General features: G+C 38.2%; 1 protein-coding gene and 1 long non-coding RNA gene across 4 annotated transcripts in view; both read left to right on the top strand.

The window, feature by feature from the left end:
* Positions 1 to 16,794, top strand: part of HECW2 (HECT, C2 and WW domain containing E3 ubiquitin protein ligase 2) — a 183,210-nt gene extending 166,416 nt beyond the window's left edge. For all 3 annotated transcript variants that reach the window (XM_061376685.1, XM_061376677.1, XM_061376692.1), the window contains 8 exons: positions 713 to 865; positions 2,824 to 2,922; positions 4,727 to 4,856; positions 5,448 to 5,594; positions 6,246 to 6,360; positions 7,126 to 7,211; positions 8,616 to 8,728; positions 14,141 to 16,794. In XM_061376685.1, the coding sequence (XP_061232669.1) occupies positions 713 to 865; positions 2,824 to 2,922; positions 4,727 to 4,856; positions 5,448 to 5,594; positions 6,246 to 6,360; positions 7,126 to 7,211; positions 8,616 to 8,728; positions 14,141 to 14,252 (955 nt within the window). In that variant the 3' untranslated portion in view covers positions 14,253 to 16,794. The remainder of the gene's footprint in view (positions 1 to 712; positions 866 to 2,823; positions 2,923 to 4,726; positions 4,857 to 5,447; positions 5,595 to 6,245; positions 6,361 to 7,125; positions 7,212 to 8,615; positions 8,729 to 14,140) is intronic.
* Positions 16,795 to 19,210: 2,416 nt separating this feature from the next.
* On the top strand, positions 19,211 to 22,873 carry LOC133224821 (uncharacterized). The gene is made up of 2 exons (XR_009728955.1): positions 19,211 to 20,350; positions 21,602 to 22,873. It is a non-coding gene; the product is annotated as an uncharacterized LOC133224821 (long non-coding RNA).
* The last annotated feature ends 227 nt before the right edge of the window (positions 22,874 to 23,100 follow it).

Raw genomic sequence — 23,100 nt, 5'->3', positions numbered from 1 at the left:
TTAACTCATTTCAGTGATGACCTGAAGCACAATGTCAAAATTCAGTTCCATTACTTTCTCAGCAATGAGTTTGTTTATGGTTCAGGAAGGGGGTTATTTAGATTCCATTAGTATTGGAATTTTGAAATAACCAAAAAAAAAAAAAACCCAACCACCTCCAAAGGAAATGCACTCTCCAGAAGACATTTAAGTGCACTCGTGTTTGGAAGAGAGACAAGAAAACTTAAGACAAAGAAAGATAAATCACTGAAGTAATCTCTGATTATATTTCTCTGGAAAACTGAAATATTATCTTTCAAATTGTCCTATTGTTGCAGGTCTGCGAAGACAAAATATGAGCAGTGTTCATTTTCTTCCTTAATTTGTCATTTGCAGATAGGTCTCATGTTAGCTCTTTTTATGTCTCCTCCTCCCCCTTACCCTCAATTATTTGGTTATATTCCTGTGGCAAAGAGGCCACTACAGTTAGAGCCAAATTTTTTTATGAGAGCAGCTCGCACAGAGCATTTCATTCCAGCCATCCGAGCTATTCCATTTCAGAATAGCCCCATGAGGACTTCACATACCTTGGCATTAAGCAATCTGCAGAATAAGGGTTCTGGTTAAAATCTTATGAAATTTTAATTAAAGTAGAGCATAAAGAATGTAGATTCATGAAGCATTTCTTTGCACACATGAACGCTTTATAGTAATGTCAAGTTTCTCTTTAAAGGTTGGACTACAGTGGACCTTCAAGAGAGTTTTTTTTCCTGGTGTCTAGAGAGCTCTTCAATCCATATTATGGTTTATTTGAATATTCAGCCAACGATACCTATACAGTACAAATAAGTCCCATGTCTGCTTTTGTAGACAATCACCATGAGTGGTAAGAATGATTTTTCTTTGTTTTTCAGCTATGTTTTCTGTTGTTCCCACATGTAGACATCTGCTCATATCTGCTCAAACATAGAAACCAGAATCCCATCTTTTTAACCAGCAGCAAAATAACTGCATTTCTTCTGACTTCCCTGATTCTGTTTTCTCTTGTGGTTTAAATTCTCTTATTTCTCACAAGGTCAGCAAAACTTATGATTTGAAACTTGTACCATGGGATTTTCTCACAACACAACTCTCCACGTTCCTTGTACATTAGCAGTCATTTCATGAAAGCAGTATTAGTCTCTTGTGAATTAAAAAATAATGAAAGAAACATTGGCTTTTTGTCAGCTAAGGAGACTAAGGGAGATTTCAAACAGGTGTTACTGTATGTTGTTTGTTTGAGTCTTCCTAAAGAGTACAGAGGGCTCCTCAGTGGAAAAAACCCAACTTATCTGTTGGATGGAAATCTATGAAGGTATCCTAATAAAGGGTGGGGGAGGACTGCTGCTTGCATAGCTGTTAAGCAAAGTCTGGACATACACACATACTTCTAAAATAGTTATCAAGGATTTTTACGTAATTTCATTTTCACTACTATAAAGCAGTTTGAATCGCCCTCAGTTGATACAAGCTCTGGCATCACCATAGTCTGTAAAGCTGTACTGTGAATTTTAACAGGTAATTCTGTTGTGTGCGTAGTCAGGATATGGTAATAGTAGAATGGTTGATCATCTGTGTAGGACAGACATGTACTAAGTCTTTACTTATTGGAAGCCACTTATGAAGTATGTGGATCAGAAAGGAATCTCATTACCAGTTTTAGAAATGAACAGAAAATGAAATGGTTGGCTGCATCAAGTTGAAGCAACCTGCCTGTTGAACTCAAATATTGCAACAATAAATGATATATGCTATATTGGAAAAACAGAAGTCTGGCAAAAAGGGGAGAAAAATCCTTACATGCTACACAACTTCCTCCAACATTTTGTATTAATCTCTGGCTTCTGCAGTGCTGGACCAGAGACCTTAGGGGGCAAGGGGGGGATGACCCCTGTCTTTCTGGGAGGCTTGTGCCAGTGACACCACTGGTCTTGTACAGCCTTGGAGAATTCAGAAAATGCAGCTATGACAAGCTGCTATACACGGAAGGGAAGGGCTCTGCATGTCACATCCTTATCTTGCAAACCCTGGGTACAGGCAGCTGCAGTAAAGCCCTAAGTGTTCCACGAAAACTGTTACTGAGGACGTATAATCAGCGTAAGAAACATTACTTTATTTGAAAAATAACACTACACTTAAATCTAATTCCAGAGATGTGGAGGTTTTTTCACAATGGGTCTTTATTCCCTTGGGAATATTGTGAAGACCCTACTATTTCAAAGTTGGCTGCCACCTGATCTGCAATCTGTTCAACTCCCTCCCACCCAACACTCCTTATATACCCAACAAAATGAAGATAACTGGGGAAGAGAGAGGAGAGAAGGTTGTTTAGATCATGTTGACATAGAGGTGGAGGGCACTGTGATACACTGAAAAGCTTCCAGCCATCTGTCATGAAAATGTATATAGAACTCCCTAATCATCAGTCAGATGAAAAACCTTTGGCCTCCCAGTAACATGAAAACAAGTTAATCCTATATGGGATGTGTGGTAGATACACTTCTATGAAGAGGCTAGGGTTGATTCGGTTAATATGGATTTGACTTTATGGTGAAGTTGCAACTTTAGGTATCTGAGGGATTCTCCACACCCTGTGGACTTGTGGGGTTTTTTTCTGTGCCTTACTGAGCATGTAAAAGAAATGCAAGAAAATTTAAAACCAAACACACACAAAAAAACCCTCAATTTATACACAGCTTTCTGATTTAAAAAAATGCTGTTTGGAAAGATATGTAAGTTTTGATGACAGAGCAGTCTACAAACCGCAGAGCCTCAGTATGATGATTGTAACTCTTTTTCTTCCAGGTTCAGGTTTAGTGGTCGAATTCTTGGTCTTGCTCTGATACATCAGTATTTGCTAGATGCCTTTTTTACACGACCCTTTTATAAAGCCCTCCTCCGAATGTGAGTAGAATTGTTCTGTCTCCTTTTCTTTTTGGTTCCTTCCCCATGGACGATGGTGTTTTATGTATGGATAAATTATGATTTATCATCGAACAAGGCAGGCCTTTATTTATAATGTAATCATTTAATTTCAATCCAGGACTTCTTTAAAATAGAAAAGTTTACTTGTTTCTACTTACAGCTATTAGCTGATGGTTACCCAGTGTTCTTTCAGTGTTCGATGAGGGTTACCCAGAATGTTCTTTCTGATCAATATGAAAACCTCTTATTTTGTTTTCACCATGTTACCAACTTCTACAAAATCTTACATTTGAAGTTGTACGATGAAATGCTGTGGTTTTATTCCTGATATGAATAGAATTCTTATTCATTTGTCTTGTAGTGACTCACAGGATAGGATATGAATCACTTTGTAACTTAAGACTGCAAAACCCATTTTCAGAGGTAGACTGTTTCATACAGAGCAGGAGTAGTAGTTCTGAAAGCAAAGTCTAAAGTATATCAGAATACAGCTCCATAAAATGGAGACTGCAAACAATCAGAGCTGCGCTTGTTCAGCATGGCTGGAATTTAAGGCCTAACAAACTTAAGGTGCTTCACTTTTTGTCTTCCATTTGGAAGCTGTTTTGAGAAGTCTGGGCATCATACATTCTGGTAGTGTGGAGTAATGCATCCGTGCCTATTGTATGTATATTTTAAAAACACCTAAATGTTAACAGCATCATTTTAATAAGAATGAGGACTTGGCCTGGATGGGCTTTTATACTAATGTTTTGTGACTGCCAAATTAAATTAATCAGTTAAATTGGTGGCTCTCTAAACAGTAAAATTAAAAATGAAGGGTGGTCATCTTTGTACACAGCTTAATTCATGCAGCTTTCCCATCTAAGTTCCAACTTTTCCTGGACCTTCACTTTCCTCCAAACTGATGAGCTGCCCAGACTACCTCTGCAGATGAGACTTTGTACCCAGTCCATCAGCTTTGATGTAGGGGCTGTTACAGCAGGATGTCACTTAAACTACTCTTTTGAGCATCCAACTAAAAGTACAGGGCTTTCTTTTGACTTATTATGGCCTCAAGAACATAAGCAGGCAAGGAACGCTGCAGCTAAAAAGCCCTTTACTTAACGAATAGCCCCAGTGTCCTATTTGACAGAACAGGATTTAAGGAGTTAGAAATGGCAGAAATTGCTCCGTTATTAAATATTATTAACAGATGACATGTTCAAAGCATGGAGTAGTAACCGTTAAAGACAGCAAGGGACAGTTGGCTTTAGAGGCTGGATTTGTAAAAGTAAGGGGAAATATGGCAAAAGGTAAAAAGATATTTCTGCATAAGCAGGACCTCTGAACAGACTTCATACAATGAGCTAATGAGAGAGGTGGCAGTGTAGTCATGTAAGGGAAAAAGATAGTAGTTGCTTGTTACAAAAACTTTCCATTTCATTTATGATTTGCATTTTTTGTCTCTCTGTACAAAGTGAAAATACATTTTGTGTATTTTCAAAATTCCAAAATTTTCTTCACAGGACACATGGGACAGATTCAGCAGCAGCAGTTTAAAATCAGTGTGTCTTCAAATTAACAAACGCTGCAATTTTGTACATTAACAAAATAATTTTGTTATACAGTAACTGCTATCACTTGGCAAATAAACAGAGTTTTGAAGTAGAGTCTTTATTCTTCCAATTTTTCTCTTGGCTCCCATTCTCAGTCTAATTTTCAGTACTGTCCTGAGTTTAGTTACTGATCACACACTACTGCTGTCATCTGTATTTGTGTGTTTTCTTCTTCTTTATGTTAGACTCTGTGACCTGAGTGACCTGGAATATCTCGATGAGGAGTTTCACCAGAGTTTGCAGTGGATGAAAGACAACGACATACATGATATCCTAGATCTCACATTTACTGTAAATGAAGAAGTTTTTGGGCAGGTGTGCAAGATTCTCAATTCAGTTTCCTTTGTGTATTCTATTGCTAGGGAAACACTTATTTGGACACAAGAATGATGCATCCATGCAGATTTAAACTTTTTATAAAATTCTGTTTGATGAAAACAGTGTTGCAATGTAAGTACAAATTAGTATTTGTAACCCGTGTCTTTCTGGGGAAGGAGATTTTCTGGAGTGTATCTGAAATACCAGAATCTTGGATTGCTCTGCTGGAGGTAGTTGACCTGAATTTAACTGCGGCAGAGTTACCATTCAGAGGTATTACAACACCTTTGTTACAATATTATTTAGAAGATTTCAGTAGTTTAGTTGCTATAAAGATTGTTTCTTGTTCTCAGTTTATTCTTTATACTAAACATGAAGATTCCTAGTCTAAATAGGGTTTCAGGTATTATTTTACCCCCCAAAAAAGATTTGGTTGATGTTCTGTTATGTCACATATTCCAGTTTACTAAAGTCGTTCTTGGCTAGTTCTCTTGAAGAATTACTTCAGCTTAAAAATATACATTATTATAATTCTTTCTTTTGTCTGTATAATACTGTGTTGTCACTTGGTCATTTTTTCCCCCTAAGATCACAGAACGGGAACTAAAGCCAGGAGGTGCCAACATCCCAGTCACTGAAAAGAACAAGAAAGAATATATAGAAAGAATGGTGAAATGGAGAATTGAGAGAGGTGTTGTACAACAAACAGAAAGTCTGGTTCGTGGTTTCTATGAGGTAAAAAAAACTCCAAAATGAAATCTATTTTCTTCCTTTACCCCCCCAAAATATTTTTCTCCTCATACACATTTCCCAAATACAGAGTTCCAAAAACCAGATACATCTGTAATCAGAAGTGTCCTCACAGCTATCATGGGAGGTTGGGGGAATAAACAAAGAAAAGTTAGTCATTGACTTGAACCTACTTTAGACTGGAAAGTACCATTGATCACTACCTGTATGATTAGCAGTGAATACTTGCTAAAGTGACCCATCTGTTTCCTCACTGGGCCTTTGAGGGTTTTGTGTGCATGCTGTACCACAGAACACAGTAGACCAAGTGTGTTTCAGGGTATTTTTCTCTCTCCTGTTTTAACATGGACAATTAAGTTGAATGTATTGAACTTAATTTGCCCCGAAATAATTCTGTATTACTTGCCAATAAAATTCTTTCCCACTTACTGTGATCCTCTAATGAAACTAAGTGGAACTGCAGTGTAAGAAAAAGATGTCCATTTATTTGCCTTTAAAAAGAAAGAAAACCTGTATTCTTTCCATTTGTGAGAGTAACGTGACCTGATAAATGTTTTAGTAGCAGACAAGCCTTTTATGGGGAAGCAAAAATTTGTAAATGAAGAAATGTGCTATACATTTTATTTCCTTTCACAGGTGGTTGATGCGAGGCTCGTGTCTGTATTTGATGCCAGAGAACTGGAACTGGTTATAGCTGGAACAGCAGAAATTGACTTGAGTGATTGGAGAAATAATACAGAGTACAGAGGAGGTAGCCTTAATTTTGAGTTGATTACTGACAGTGTTGGGGGGCCTGGAATTGCCCAATTTCTAAGACATGGAAGGACCGTGCTATGAAATACGCCTGTAGTATCTTCTGAACTTCTGTGGTTAAGCTTATGTTGAGGATCAGAAGGTCATTTGTCCATTGTAGTTTGCCTCATTGCTTCCCCATGCAGCTCTTCCCTTACTGTTCTTGTCAGGACAGCATAACAGAGCAGTCTTCTCCACAGAAATCACTGTGCTCACCTGCACACTAGATTACCACCCCTACACTGGAGACAAATGGAATGGTAACCATTATTAGTAGGAATTACCTCTTTTCCACTCTCAAAAAAGACAGGAAGTTACAATTAATCCCAGTGACTGCAGGCTGGCAGCCGAGATAATGTGAGAACAGTAGAAGATTTGGGAACTACTTTGAGAGAGATGGTTGTAGAATCATTTGTAGATTTAGATATATAAAAAGCACAGCATTGTGATATTTCAAGATTTGGCATTTCTGTTAGTGATTAATTAATGGGAGAAATGCTTCTCAAAGAGATTTCACTCCTTTTTGTCATAGTAAATTAATTCTCTGCCTCTAAGATTTTTAAACATTTAAAGACTATTCTCTCACCTCCTGTCTTTTCCTGCTGTCACATAAGAAATACGGCATTACTGTGACTAGGGCCAAGCTAGGAAAAGCTTATTAAATATACTTTCAACCACTTCTGTAGCACCAAAGGTATGAAGGCTCTTCTTGTTTTTTTAACAGGTTATCATGACAATCACATTGTAATTCGGTGGTTCTGGGCTGCTGTGGAGAGGTTCAACAATGAACAACGATTAAGACTTCTACAGGTGAGAAATCAGCTGATCTGTGTAAAAGTAGTGCACATCATTAAAATTAGGTTCTAAACTAGTCCCATCCAGGTATATGACATCCAAAATTGATGGTGATGCTGGCCAGTGGAAAGAACCTGACAATCCTCAAAGTCTTGCTGTAATAATTTTAAGCAACTGAAGCTCATATATGTTTTCATAGATTTCTAAGTTCAAAAATGCATTTAAGATAAAGCATCCAATGTCAGTAATCCCTTGCTTTTGTTTGATTATAAGTACATTAAGACTAGTAAAGACTGAAAAGGAGTACTGTAATTGGTTATATCATTAGGTAGAAATTTGAATAATATTTGTACAGCTTAGGAAGGAGAAAGCTTAGATGGAAGTTTCAGTGCCTCAAAGTAGAAAAGAATGGTGAAAGTCTGAAAATCAGTCCAATTCCGTTTTCACTAAGACAGCCTGCAGAATCCAGATATCCTTTTGATGCAGTACAAAAACCTCTCAACAAGCATTTATGTATGTGGATTTCCTGCTAAGTTAAATTTTTGCAATTTGGGTTACATCCATCGTATCTGTAAAGAAACAGACAAACCCACACCCCAAACCATACCATGTTCTTCATCTATTGTGAAACCCACTGGTTTTAACAGTTCAGAAAGTACATCTGATCGCTGAGGTACCTATATGAGTATGATGATTTTTTTTTTTTTTACCCTGTTTAAGTACATAAAAAAGGTTTGTAAAAAGCAGTGTGGGACATCGCATTTTATAGAGAGCCAGAAATGTTGTTTATATGTTCCTATAACATCAGTTAGTTAAAAGTTTATTTTTCGTATCTAGAGCTATAAAAATTAGGTAGCCTCTGATCTGTCAAAACCTACGTTTGATCAGTTCATGACAGGCTATAACTAAATTTGCTCAACAAACAGCATTTCAACAAATGTCACTAGTCATTCTACCTAACCTTACAAATTTAGTCCGTTTCTTTAGCATTTATAATGGTTTACAAAGGCATTGAAATCCACATAGCCAAAAAGGCAGAACACAAAGACATTATTACTTTTTTTTGTAGTTCCTCTTAATACAGAATAAAGACAGTAGGGAAAAACTCACTTAGGCCTAAGTTTAGGTAACTTGATATTAATAGTATTTTACTCTACATTATTTACATATTCTCTTTCAAAGAGAAATCTTTGAAGGAAATTAATCTGATAAATTGTCTCTTCTAGAGTCCTGTCATGAAATGGTCTGTTTTCCCTTACCCGCTATTTAAAGTGGCATTTATTACTTGTGCCTTACAAACTTGCCAACAAATGCTTTTACATAAGCATTTGGACTTTAGTGGGTTTGTTGATACAAATACATTTCTAATGCACACCATCTGTGTACTCAATATCCATGATGTTTTATTTGTGCTGGCAGTTTGTTACAGGCACGTCCAGCATACCTTATGAAGGATTTGCCTCTCTGCGGGGGAGCAATGGTCCAAGAAGGTTCTGTGTAGAGAAGTGGGGGAAGATCACTGCCCTTCCAAGGTACAACTGTTGTGTGTATTTAATGCTAGAGATACTTCAGAATATCAGTTACCAGGATAACAGATGTTTGAGAAACATAAACAAGTTTTAACTGAATATGCAAATATACTATGCCTTACATGCCAGTTTCCTTCCCCATTGTTCCAGTGTCCTGACAGATCCATTTTTCTTGGAACTTCATTCTGTTGCCATAGGATAGATAAGGCAGTGTAGCTGTGGCTGGTATCCATACCATAATGCTTTTGTCATGGAAAATTGTATTAGACTGTTAACCACTTTTGAATTGGATTTTGCGATACTGGTTAAATGTACAAGTATTTACTTACTGAGCATGCAGATCATCCCTTAGGAGCAAAAATTAATATGAATTAAAATTAAATAAAATATTTAATAAAGTTAAATAGCAAAAGCTAGTATTCGACTTCTTGCATTAGACACAGTCTCTACAGTATAGTTCAGTGATGTAAGTTTTATGCTCTGTCTGATGTTAAAAGTGTTAACAAATATGGAAGAGGCAAGTTATGAACTGAAGAAGGGTTGTATTTTGAGGAGGGGAGTCATTTGGCTTAGGAGGCAGCACAGCGACAAGAGAAAGTGAAGATTTCTGTGAGAACAAGTAGGGTCAATTAAAATACGTGAAGAAGGTATAATGGTAGAGTCCAGTATATGAAAGCAAGAATTGAGGTGTAAGAGCCCTTGCAGACAAGAGGCAGCATTTAAACTGGGTAATGGCAGGTACCATTTTATAAAGACCAGGAAAAAGAGTTGTTTTCAAAGGTCCATGGTAGCAATACCAGGACTAGATTAACATGTAAGTGATGCAAGAAACATCTTCTAGCACGGGCACTTCATTAACAAAAACTGACAGGTTCTAGTCTTTTCTATATTGTGATTAGACTGGTATGTTTCTGGAAGATTTCCTTTAATCCGCTTCTGTAAATCTGTAGCCTTTATAATGTGTTTTAACAGTGATTAGACATAGATTAGTATAAAGAGTGTGGGTAAACTAGCTCTGCATAATCAGATGACAGCTTTAGAATGCTGCTTCTATAGCTTGCGATGGTAGCTTTCTGCTGGGGTGATCCATGGAGGAAACTCAACCCTAATCCTAGCCCATTCCTAGTAAGCAAGATTCCTCAGAAATAACTTGCATTCAGTGTCTCTTTTTAGACACAAAGCACCTGTCAGACACACTGAGCTTCTCTGACCAACATCACTTAGTTTGTTGCTCCAGCATAAAGTCAGAGGAATGACTGGGGTTGGCTCCTGCCTGCAGACTGCCATTTGAACCACACTGAGAAAGTCAAAGACTCAGAAGGGGCACTGTGATATCCACAGGCACAGCAGGTGACCTTTAAACAAAGCCATCTTCTTCCCAGTTTACAGTACAAGTGAGAGCCAGGCAACTGAGGATTAAAGATAAGCAAATTCTGGAAATTGCTGTTTCCAATAAAATGCTCTAATATATTTTGGGGGCCTAAGTAATACCTTGTAGCCTGGTAAGTCTACTTTATCATTTAGTTATGAAATAGCTTTGATTTTGTTTAAAAAGAAAAAGCTTTGATTTTTTTTTTATTCTTATTATTTCTAACTTCTAAATACAAGATTTTCTTGTGAGTTTAAGTAAGAAAAAAGATTTTGGGAGTATTTTCTATATATTCTCTAATATTGGAATTCCTGGTGCTAACAAGCACAGGTTGTAGCATGGGAAAGGTCAGGACATGCCAGAATAGGATGTTCAGAATTTCCCCTGAAAAAGTTAGCAGAGCCCTGGCTGTAACAAACTGCAGAGTAAAACTGCTTCCTGTTGTGAGACACGGAGAAACTCTGCTACCATAAGGTGCTCAGCAAATAGAGGGGAAAAGCCAACTCTTCAAATATAGGAGAATGTATCGTGCCCTTGAAGTTTCATTTATGATTCTCTTGGTTAGGAAATATTTGATTTTTGTTTCTGTGGATAGTTTTTAACATAACAATGTGAGAATTAAACCAACACCACAATTGTTTTGTTTAAAGAAACCAAACCAACCAACAACTCTATAACAAACATCTACAGTTGTCATGAGCTGAGAATTCCTGGCATTCATACATGGGGAACTTTGATCTCATAAAACATAAATGATCTTCCGTGTTCATGCTTAAATGGGCTAAGCCCTCAGCAGAAAGTAGCATTTGCATTGTGCAGCGTAGCTTCAGCCTGCCTCTCACCAGCTTCAAAGACTTACTGTGCAAACACTGAGTAGTGCTTGCGTGAAGACAAGACGTCGTTAACAACGACCCCAAGTAGCAAACTTTGAAGAGGCTTCTGCACAAGCCCTGCATGTGTAAACACATTGCTGGTTGTGCTGAGAATGCTGCCCTAGGACTCCGTGACTCTTACTGATTGTCAGATAACCAAAGTATTTGTGTTAAGGCACTGTCACTTGCTCACAGCAGTCCTTTGCTTTGCAAATTGCCCTTTAAGTGGGAGTGCTTGTGAAATTTGATATTGCTTAGTGTGAGGGTGGCCAAAGTTAGAACTCAAGTTAGAACAAGGCAGTGGACTTTGTTTCTTCCTCTGTTTCTAAAAGAACTACTGCACTGCTGAAAACATGTATAAATACCCATCCCCATCTCTTCATCCTGATATTTAGACATAAAAGGCAACTAATATAGTTACTTAGGTATGTGCTTATGGTCTAAGCAGCTGTGAATATAAACACAGAAGTATTCACTAGATGTTTACCTAGTTCCCACTGTTCTGACCACTGTGTAATCAGTTCTGCTGAATCAAAATAGTGACATTTCTGTGAGGCTCATGTCAGGTTGCCTAGCTAATATCATTGCCTTTTACACTAAGTCATGTAAAGGGCCCGGAAAGGATTGATGATTACAGGTTTAGCTTAACTATTGCTATCCCTGATGCCAATTCTCCTGCCTTATCTCATGCTGTGTTGTAGATTACACTAAATCAGCACAGGGACTGTTACTCTTTCAATTCAATTCACTGACATGCTGGGAAATTTGGTTCCAGGCTCATATCTGTACATTACATATACGTGCATGTGATGATTCACATGCAAGTAGTATTTCTGTCTGCTGAATTTTAACCCTAAATCACTCAATTTACTACTGCAATCAGAACGAAGGGGAGATTAATTGGGAATCTAGACTTCAGGAACCAAGATGGTTTTTCATGTTACCATACAATGTGAGTCCAGGAGGATGAACAGTTAGTACCCATGTGGGTTGAAATGTTGGAAAGAGAAAATACAGTCCAAAGGCAAAAAACATTTCTGTTCAAAGATGTATGAAGTTGCTTGCTAGGGTTAGGAAAGCATCCATTGCCTCAGAAAACAAAGATCTTAAGTTTTTGTCTTTTTTAATGACTTGGTTTTCCAGAGGAGGTGATTACATTTTCAAACTTGCCCTCAAAATTAAGATAAAACTCACTTCTCTTCATAAATGTAAACAACTTGCCAGCTTACTATTAAGCCGGTTTCTAATGAATCCCTTGCTAATTATATACTCTGTCTTTTCTAATTTGTGGTTTTGCAGCCCACACAGCATGATCCATAGTTCTAATAAATGGCTGTCAGCTCCATGCAGCAGAAACATGTGGTTAGACTGTTAATTGCCAAAGACTCTCCCACATTCTCCACTGAACTCAAGGGATCACTGAGTTCCATTTGCTGCTGGGTCTAAATCAGTGACTTCAAAAAATCAGATACTACTTTATAAGGTTTTTGGAAAGGCAAACCAGGAGTACAAAGGAAGCTTTCCTCCAGGAGCCTTAAAGGGATGGCTTCTGGAATACAGGGTGGGGAAATGCCCCCTCTGCTATACAGCATGTACTAGTAGTACACTTCTAAGACTTATGGGGAGGGTGTGAAAGTCAGTGCCTTTTTTAAGTGATTGCAGTGATGTTTAAGTGATTTAAGTGATGTTTGGACTATGTTTATAATAATAGTGTGGCCTCCTTTACTGTGTATGTAATTTTTCAGCCTGACACTCCAAGGCTGTTACTGAGTGTTTCAGCTTCGATGAGGGTTTATAATAGACTCTTGGGTTCGTAACAAATGAGATTAACCCACTTCGAGTTCCATCCCCATAGTTGGGAGTTGAAAGCCACTAAAACAGCAATTAGTGAATGTATTCCTATGGAAAACAGCACTTTCTGACTCAGAGAAAGCTCAATACAGATCTGTTGTAGACACTCAGATTTCTGGGAGTGGTTAGACTAAATGAGGAGTTAATTTGCTGCAAGGAGAGAGCTTGTTCAGGCCTTCCATTTACATTATGTTACACATTTACATTTAAGATGGCTCATACTGATGAAGGGCAGGTCACTGCAGGGAAAAATTTTCACCTGAATTGTATTCAAATAACTCTGTGATGTGTTACATTGCAGAAGAATAAATCAAGACCTGCCAAAATACAAAGGTTTTCATCCTCTAAAATCACTCTAAAGTGGGGCTTTTGTCCAGCTTCTCTTTGCATCATTTCTTTATCAAGAGCTCATCACATTAATAGTTATCTATTCCACTAGAGAATAATCATCCACTATAGTGTTTTAGAAAGTATTATCCTTAGCCTGCCCTGAGGCAGTGATATCCATTATTCTGCTATGAGGAGAAACCTTTATTATCTACCTTTTCATTCCCTGGAAGAGGTTTTGAGAGTCAGTTCAAAGTGTGTCAAAAAACTGAGGTACGTGGACTTTGGAAACAGATTGAAACCGTGTGGTTGTCCTCTTGAGAAAGCAGGGTGGTATGCTAGAGGTACGTGCATAGTTTCATGTAATTACAAAAAGTATTATTCTAAAGGTCATTGGCTTGCAGGGCCATGTATGTACATTGTGTAAATCAGCACAAGCAGAACAGGATTTATATGCCAAGGAAATGTAGAAGGAAGAGCATCTCATTTGGCTGTCCTTCACTGCTGTGGGATTGTTTCCTGTATATCTGGAGGATTTTCACCAAACCTAGTACCTTACGCATATTCAGTGTACTGAAATATCTTGATTATGGTTACAAATACAGTGTTCAGGTATCATCAGTACCAAAAAAAAAATCCCCTTCTTCTCAGAAGATACATTTAAAGCCAAGATTTCAGAACAGACAATTTGAATTGTACCATGCTCTGTCATTCTTTCCTCATACACATTTAATGGATAAAATTTATCCCATGCCTTTTGGGCTGTCAGTGTGCTTCTAAAGACCTTCATAAATCCTTCTTACTGGTTTATTTTAATTAGAAGCAAGTAGATTAAACCTTGCTATGTGCTCAATTGGAAAATATCATTTGACAGAACAAAGTATTCTGAAAGACTACTATCTGCCCATCTCTATGCAAGCACATACCAGTCTGTGTGTTCTCTTTTGAACTTCTTAGTAATGTACTTCTTCACCTTCTCTTTTTTCCCCCCCTCAGGGCTCACACTTGTTTTAATCGTCTGGACCTTCCCCCTTATCCATCATTCTCTATGTTATATGAAAAACTGTTGACAGCAGTTGAAGAGACAAGTACTTTCGGACTTGAGTGACACACAAACCACAGTGCCCAGCTCATTGGACTTTTGTGGATCTGTCTTCTCAATGAATGAATGAATGCTTGTCTTGGATTTCCTAGAGGAAAATTGTTTCACGGTGCAATTCAAATAATGAGGTTCCATGAAAGAGCAATTAAAAAGCATTGTGGTAGTGGCAGAATTCTCTACAGTGAAATTAAAGTGTGACTGATGTTCAGAGAAGCCCAAGTCTTGCAATCCATGGTTTTTCAGGACAGCCAGGCTTCTTAAGTTTATATTCCAAGCAAACAAGAAACATAATCCCATGTTGTGATCAACCTGGCTACTGCAAAGCTGACATGTACCCAAAAACTGGATTTCATCAAAGTTGTTGAATATAAAATTCAAGTCAAAATGTGAAAGCATTCAGCCCCTTACCTACACAGTAAATTATCGAAAAAAATCCTTCTTATTTTCTTCCTTTTTAATCCCTGAAGGTACATTACTTTATGCCATATGTTATATTAGCATATCCAGTTCTTGTTTTACCGAAGACTGTGAGTGTCTGCACAGTGTGCACCATAGATCTCACCTACCTGGGACAGAAGTGAATTGGAAGGAAAGTCAGCAACAAAGGATGTAACAATAATGGCTTGCATTAAGGAGGTTTGTGGAGATGAGTTTGCCAGTGGTGTGTATGACAAAAGCTGAGCTGTTACAATGAACTTAATAACCATAAGACTGATTTTATGCTTTATACTGCATGGAAACTATTTTAAGAAGAAACTAGCAATTTATCACAGCATATCAGGAAAACAAAACCCTAACACAGTGACTTCTGTTTATTTTTATAGGTTCCTTATATTATGTTTCTCAGAGTGTAAACAGGAAACAAGCAAACTAAAACACAGTTTCTGTTTTGGTCACTTTCCATGCTTGAACAGGCATTCCGCTAGTGTTTATTCTTTAAGCACTCTCAAGGGGAAAAAAATGCCTTTTATTTTTATAAGATTAAAAAAACTCCCAAAAATATTTTGCACTGAATGAACCAAAGTCGAAGGGACATTATGATCTGACTAATAGCAAACTGCATCACTATCAAGTATCTATAAAACCACTTAGGGAACCAGGCTTTCTTCACGGTGCCATGTCTATAGATATCAGGACTGTGCACATAAGTAATAATTTTATAATACTATATTGATATTGTAATATGCATTTATTTTAAATGCATCTGGGTCATTTTTCATGCATTGGATAACTGAATGCAGTGGAGTTTAATACAGATCTTTCATATGCTCCCCACTTTTTATTTGTACAGCACCATAAAACACTAGCTCATTTGGAAACCCGTGAGTAACCTACTTTAAGGTGAGCCGCTGGTCATAATGCCACTGTCCCATATTAGTGAACACCTACAAGATGTAAACTGTTCATAGTGTCTAAGCTTGCATTTTCACTGGTAAATAGTCTTCTTATCAGACGCTATTTGAAAGAGTTTTTATGGCATATCAAACACTGCATGGACACCAGTTTCTTTATTCTTAATTTTGCTGAAATACATGAGCTTGCTTGCATCTGTTTTTGGTACTTTCCTCCAGATGGTCTTACAGAACACTTGTGCAGCTGCACGCTGTTTCTTGTACAGCTTCTGTCATGCAGTGCATCCACCACCATTTAAAATCCCAGGAAGCTGCACTTGGATGCTGGATGACAAGAACATGCATCTAGCTTTGCGCTAGTCCTCTCTTGACAGCACTGAAGCACAGCAAGCCTTGTTCTGTGGGGAAAGTAGCGTTTGAAGTAATGTTCTCACTTTGGAGACTCTTGAAAGGGCATCTCAGGGAGGTATCCTGCTTGTTCTTGTGGGAGTTGTTTTCCAGTGGAGGTGAGCGTCTATGGAGATGTCATCAGCAAAGACTGCCACTGCATGCTCCAGGTCAGAAGGCAAGTGCAGCTGTGGTGGTGACTGAGAAAACCCTTCAGGCTTACTGTGAAGATGTTACCTGTGAGAAGGAAAACCCATTTGCAAAATCTTTTCTTTGGGAATAATTGAGCTTCTGCATGACATCTGGGACTCGCTTCAGTAACAGGTTTTCTTATGCTACTTTTGGCTTGTATGAAGTGTCAAAGCAAAATCCAAACATGTCACCTTATTTTTACACATGTATTTATCAGTCTTTGCTAAGATTGCATGTCATAGATCTTAATGCACATCTTTTTTCAGAACACCAACGAGCAGTAGGCAAACTGACTTTTCATCAGGTCACTCCAGCATGGCTCATGTTTCATATGGTCCGTTCACTGAGTAGCTAAAACTCGGGCACTCGAAGCAGAATGCAGCTTTGGATTGGTTGAAGGACTGCAGAATTCTGATTTTACAATACTGTGTTACCTGTGGTCTAAAAAGGAGATTTCCCAGGTGGAAACTGTATCTACAAGTTTTGAACCAGAAACTCTTTGGAATGAAAAGTTTAAATATTTGGCACAAAGTAAGTTTATACTAGTCTGCCTTTTAAGTTATGCTTTTGTACAAAACTAAAACAATAAATGCATCTTGACAATTTTTATTTAAATACATCTACTGCACACATTTGTTTCTGTATTTATGCATGTAACAATAATGGAAATCAACCATGATGATCCGCAATTCTGTAAGGATGTGACAGGGTCACCAGTGGGGCAGCCATCAGTTAAAAAAGAAATATATATATATATATATATATAAAGATAAATAAAATCCAGAGCCCTTGTAGCATTAAGACCAAGAGAGACTGGGTAGCAACTGCTGCTTCCTCCTTTGCTGCCAACATCACCTGGGGGACTCCAGCAAAAGGCAATTCGGAAGTGTTGAGTTAGCTGCCCAGGTACGGCTGCCTGGGGTGCCTCAAGCACTTGGTTGGCTCTTTGTGATGATACAAGCCGTGTTGCTGCTCTGAAGAGATTAGCAGAAAGGGAGTATAGGAAAGGAAGCCTGAGTCTACTCAAACACCCATGTCTCCTGGCTACTGCTTAGCATATTCTTTCAGTGTGGGAGGCCGTTCCCATTAAATGTGTCCCTACTTAACCTGCAGCACCTCCATCAGACAGAGTCTGGCTGGGGGTGTCCCCATGTGGTACCCATTTTTCCTGCTCTGCTGGGGAGTGGAGCCATGCGCTGCTAGCCAAAAAGCAGCTAGCAGGTCCCTGCAGCCTATGGCAACTTCAAGTGGCCTCTGTCCCTGACACTTCAGAGCCAGGCCCACCTTTTCCCAGGTTCCAGCATCCCAGCCAAGCAAAGGTATGCTAGCAGTCAATTTAACCATATCACTCCTAAATACACTGGAAAAGCTTGTAATCAATGAAATTACGCAGTGCGGGGCTTACTGTAGCTGGCAGTTACCCATTCAGAATCTGCAAGCCAGCAGCAGTTAGGGTACCACTGCTTTTGCCCACAGCAAGTAGGAGATGGCCATCTGCTACCTGTCACTCTATCAGCAGCACCTTGCAGGGTAACGCAGGAAAGGTTTCTTTTGATTCAAACTAAACTCCCATGTAACACACAGTCCTGCTCACCAGAAGTAAAGCTATTCTCTTCCCCTCCCCCCCCCCCGCCTGCTGTTCTTCCTCAGTATTCATCAAATAATTGTCTTTTTTGCTTTTAAACACAGTTTTCATTACCCTTGTAGTGAAGCTACCATAAAAAGGTGTTACTATGGCTTAGAGAGCATCTAGGGTGAAAGCCGTCTGTGTACACAGGCCTGCTGGGCACCACATATACTCCACATTGAAGCAGTTAATCTCAGGTCATGCAGAGTATGGTGATTACATGTAATCTTGGGGGAAACTGAAAATCTAGGCAGCAGTGTGCTGGCAGGACATCAGACAAAGTTTCTGGCATGAGTTAAACTGGCAGAGCACTGGACTGGTAGTTTGCTCAGTTTAAAATTATAGGAAAGAAAAGAGTTTTGTGGTTTCTGATGTATTTTTAATCCCTTTAAAAGTAGTTAGAGAAAAAAAAAAACTTCCCTCTGTCATATGGTATCATCTGATTGCTAAATGTAATCTCAGCAGTATTCATTGCAGATGTTTGCTGAGTTTCTGCAGTGGTAGCTGCAGAGATTTATGGAGATACTTGCAAGCACATGGTCTCTGGACTGAGGGAATTCTATTCTCAAAAGAGTAATCTGTGGCAGCCAGCCATTTTCTTTTCCCATAGCATAAAGCAAGTTAATTCTTTCTCAGCAAATGAAACTGATTTGTTTTAAATTATACTAGTAGTTATGTTTTTCTTGCCATTGTTTTTATGTGGAAAGGTACTTTATTCCTGTTAGCATTAATGGGAATTGAGTAGTTTGGTCTCCAGTCATAAGATTACAGAGTCAGCTTTAACGATAACCTTACAGTATTAATACTCAAGCAGCATGCCTGTTTCCCCTTCTCATTCTTTCCTCCCTAGGCAAGCAAATTGAACTCCCAATAAATTTCTCCATAATCACTCAAACCTGGCTTCTTAAATAATTTGCATTTCAGCTCAATACTGCGGTCTGAAACAGAACAGCAGAAATGACCTGGGTTGACTGGCTTACCAATTGCAAGTAAAAAAATCCTGTATCATTTTATTAGCACAACCACAATGGCTGCTGTTGGACTAGGCTGACCTTTGGCCTAAGTATTTTACAATAAAAGAAGAGTTTAGGAGGTTGATTTTGAAATTGCTTGTTTGCTGGAAAAATAATCGTACATTGGGTAAATAGTAAGGGAAAAGAAGAACTTTATTGTAAAGCCAGTGAGGCTAAAAGCCTTTTTACAATGCATTTTTTAGGAGTATGCAAAACTACAAAGCTGACCATAAAATCACAGTTTTCACAGTGTGCATTGGGTTATGTTTTGCATCTCTTTAAAAAAGACCACAAACTTCAGAGTTCTGTTCAGTTTCAGACTACTCTTATTTAGAGTGCTCATTGCTAAGAGGTTTTTATTCAAATATTTCTAGTATTTGCTAAAATAAGGTATTGTTCAGGTTGAAACTTCATTTAGGGCTCTGCAGCATAGACTTTGCTCAGTCATGTTATGCCATAGCTGTTTTAAGGTAAACTCGTGATTAATTTGTTCTACTGAATATCAGTGACATTATAATGACCACCTGGTGACTGCTTAGAAAGGCTTCTCCTCACTGTAGGTAAAAGGATGACAGTCAAGGACTTCTCTGGAATGGTTACAATCCATTGTAGTGTCTGTATGTATTCAGACTGCAGCTAAAATATCTCCTGCGGACTATGTGAAGTAATTAGTAATAATTGATTTGCCCCCTTTAAAATCTTTAATAATTGGAATTTTGACCATGTTTTTTTATGTCCCAAATGCAGTCAGATTACATGCCAGAATGGTAATAACAAAAATTTAACTACAGATGTATTCTGACAGGTTTCTTAGTTATGGTGAATCTGAAAGGGAGCCGAGTGATGCTTCTTTCAATCCTCCCTGCTTTAAACTTCCGAATAATGAAACTTGTATTTTGGTTTTCAGTTGTTTCTTTTTCAGAGCTTTCGGAGACTTTTCAGTCAGGCCCTACTAGAAAAAGCCTTGTCTACTCAGAGGGCTTTTGCTGAGCACTCAGGAGGTACATTGTTCCACTAATTTAACATAGTTTTGTGCTGACATCAATGTAATCAGCTTTTCAATGCACAGAACTCCACAAGACTCTGGTCTCCCTTACTGTGGGCTACCTTCCAAAGGCTGCCTGTCCTCTCCTGTTTAATTGCACATAATCCTAAAATCACCCAGAGACAATTGCTGACCACCTATCCTGATTGCAGCTGTAGTAGCAGAGTAAGATTGTGGGTTTGCTTATTTTTTTCATCAAGAATTAAACTGATCTCCTTTGGAACAAAAGCAACTCCCTTCAGTGCCGAAAGTCTATAGGATCACTGTTACATTTAGATTGTGAGTAGTTTAAGAAAAATAGTCACAAGTTTTTGGAAACCGGTTGATCAGGTATCCAAGGGTAGAATGTCCTTTGAGTTTGGTTTTGTACAACTCATAGTGAGGCAGGGGGTTTTTCTTGCAGTGATTTCTGTACCAGAATTTGTGAGCTCCCATGGGCTACTTCAGGCTGCTGGCTGAGAGGGTGAGAAGCTCTTGCAGTGAAGCAGGTGAGTGCTGATCCAGAAATCATGTCAGCACATGATTTATTGCCTTTGCCTGCTACAGATGGAGGCTTTGTCAATACAGACCCTGAGCTGGTTACTTCCAAAAGCTCATTCGTATCTGCATTGCCTGCTAATTGCAACACAAGCATGTCATTACATACTCCATCGGCTATTTGGCATCTCTCATTTAAAATGAGAATTACAATTTTTACACTTAGAAATATTCATCTGGAAGTATAAAGTGGGTCAATAGAAGATTTTGCTGAGACATCATATTTGATTGCCATGTTGACTTCAGTCGAACATTGGACCTGACTAATTTTACAATAGATTACTGTATGCAAATAACTCTCTAAAGCCTTGTAAATTATGCTAAGGAGGGAATGTAATTGTAGGTGCTGTAATGATAAGATACGACAGTTCCACACAGCAGATAAAGCATACAAAATTTAACCATGGAATAGTGCTGGAGTGAAGACAAGGGTGAAAGAATAGGGACAGAAAAAGGACTGCACTTGCAAACAGTGAGCAGGACAGCGAGCTGTGCTGACCACTGGGTATACAGAAGGCAATACTTTTTGCTTGAAAACTGGGCTATGATAATGTACCCAGGCAAAATGACTATGCATCCTGAAATACATTAGTGTTAGTGCAACTGCAAGACATTTTCCCTAATTATTAGGTTTTGACAATCCAAAATATACAATCAGAAAACTTGTTTTTTTCTTGTTCTGTTGAGTTTGGGTGTGTTTGTGGGGGTTTTTTGTTCATTTGTTCAGTTTTTTATTTTGACAACTGTTAGGAAATGAAGGCTTATAAACAAAGTAAGGGTGGTGTCTGGAAGTCCTCTTAACTCTTATTGTTTGTACAAATAATTGTGTTTATTACTAGCTGCATTTGGCAAGAGAAATTGCATATGATAAGAAGTTAAATCATTGCTACCAAGGGTAACTTGCATTTTAAATGTGATGGGCCAAATTCCTAACATTTAGATATGTAAAAATATAAGGAGAGGGAGGAATAGGCAGTGTTTTTGGTTGGGATTTTTCTGGTTGAGGTCTGCATTATGGTTGTGGAAGAACCATGAATTTCCACCAAGAGAGGGATTGAAATGACATTTCTAAAGCTTATTTAAGGTAATTCAAGTATTCTTGATGAGCTAGTCAGCTTTGGCCAAACTGATGTTTTGACTCCATTCACACTCTGATAAGATTATCAGAATAAATACTGTGTAAGAGGGTTGGAAGATTCCAGGATCTGTTTCTTTACCTAAAAGCTGACCTGGTTCTTTACCTGAAAGTTAAGACTATTGGATAAGTCAATATAAAAGCCTAAAGAAGAATTCCTTGCAAGTATTCTTCTTCAACATGGCAACTGAGGTGGTAAGAGCTTTAGATAAACCTTGTCCTGAATGAGAAGACAACTGGTACATTGGACCATAATGGTTCAATAGATCCATACAGCAGGACATTTTTCTGCAATGAGTCTGCAACACTCAGGAGACTGCTGTTACTTATCAGCATTGCAGGGAGGAAGAAGAATTACATAATAACAAGTACATAAATCATCTTAGGAGGATGCTTATTCTTTGTACTGTTTTTCCTTGGAGTGACATAGCCTTGGAGGCATCTATGAATCCTGATCAGCAAGGCTGCTTTTTGTCTAAGTGACTGAACACTTGTAAGGGCTATACAGTATGGAAAGAGAAAACTTTAAAGAGGGATGGGGTTTGGAATACTGTTGCCCCCAAGTCAGTCGATATTCTTGCCCTTTCTAGGATACAGTTTGGGTTATTCAGCGCGTTTGAAAGCTCATACAGTTTTACAAGTTTTTGTAGTGGGGATGCAGGCATCCAGAATCTAACAGGTATATAGGTGCATCTCCCTCATTTTTGACAATTACTTGATATAATTTTGTAACAAGTTCTTTGTTTTTAAAGAATTTCAAGCACTGAGAATACAGAGTGCATATTTATTTCTAAGCTTTAAGTAGAACACGTGGTGTATTTTTTAATCCTTTCCATATGTTTCAGTTAAGTGTTCACAAGACTGTATATCAGATACAATACCAAGTTTTTCTATCTTTCTACAAGCCAGTTTAAGTTTCATTTGAATTTGGTATATATATGTCTTTCACAGAACACTAAATGGGGAATATGTGCTTCAAGCATTAAGGTGGTGTATGTCCTTTTCTCCATTTACACTGCATTGCGTTTCACTTCTTTTTTCCTTTGAGGCAGAGAGAGCAGATACAAAATGTGGTGAGTGTGTTTCAGGGGCACACCATGTGTTTCGTTGTGCCTGGCTTCAAGGAATGTACTATAACGTTGGACTGCTCACAGATTTACATAATTATCTCCTCCTCAGTTGAATACAGGGCTGTTGTGTTGTATTTCCTGTTACTCAGAAAATTTGGGGAAAAGATTTTTCTGTGTATAATTTTATTTTCATACTGACCTCTATTTTGTTTAAGACCATGTTTCATCTTGAAATCACTTAATTAAAATAAATCTTCTTACAAAATCCACTTTGGAAATCAACTCTTTTATTAAGCCTCTGAATATATTGTAACATTGTTCTTTAAATGAGTAGCTCTTCCCTCTAGATCATTCTATGTCCTTTGCAGTATTTTAAAGCCTTTACAGAAACAACAAGGTACTCTCGGCTTACATCACCTTTTCTAAGTGCCTTCTGGTGGCCTATGGAGTCTGGCTCCATATGTCATAAACCCTAATTTTGGAAGCGGAGAAAGCA

This window comes from Neopsephotus bourkii, unplaced genomic scaffold, assembly GCF_033783945.1.
Source record: "Neopsephotus bourkii isolate Nb327-2 ecotype Australia unplaced genomic scaffold, CSIRO-AGI_Nbou_v1 NB_196, whole genome shotgun sequence".
In the NCBI taxonomy this organism is placed as follows: domain Eukaryota; kingdom Metazoa; phylum Chordata; class Aves; order Psittaciformes; family Psittacidae; genus Neopsephotus; species Neopsephotus bourkii.
Note: the sequence above shows the minus strand (reverse complement) of the source record. Positions and strands in the feature narration are given on the sequence as shown.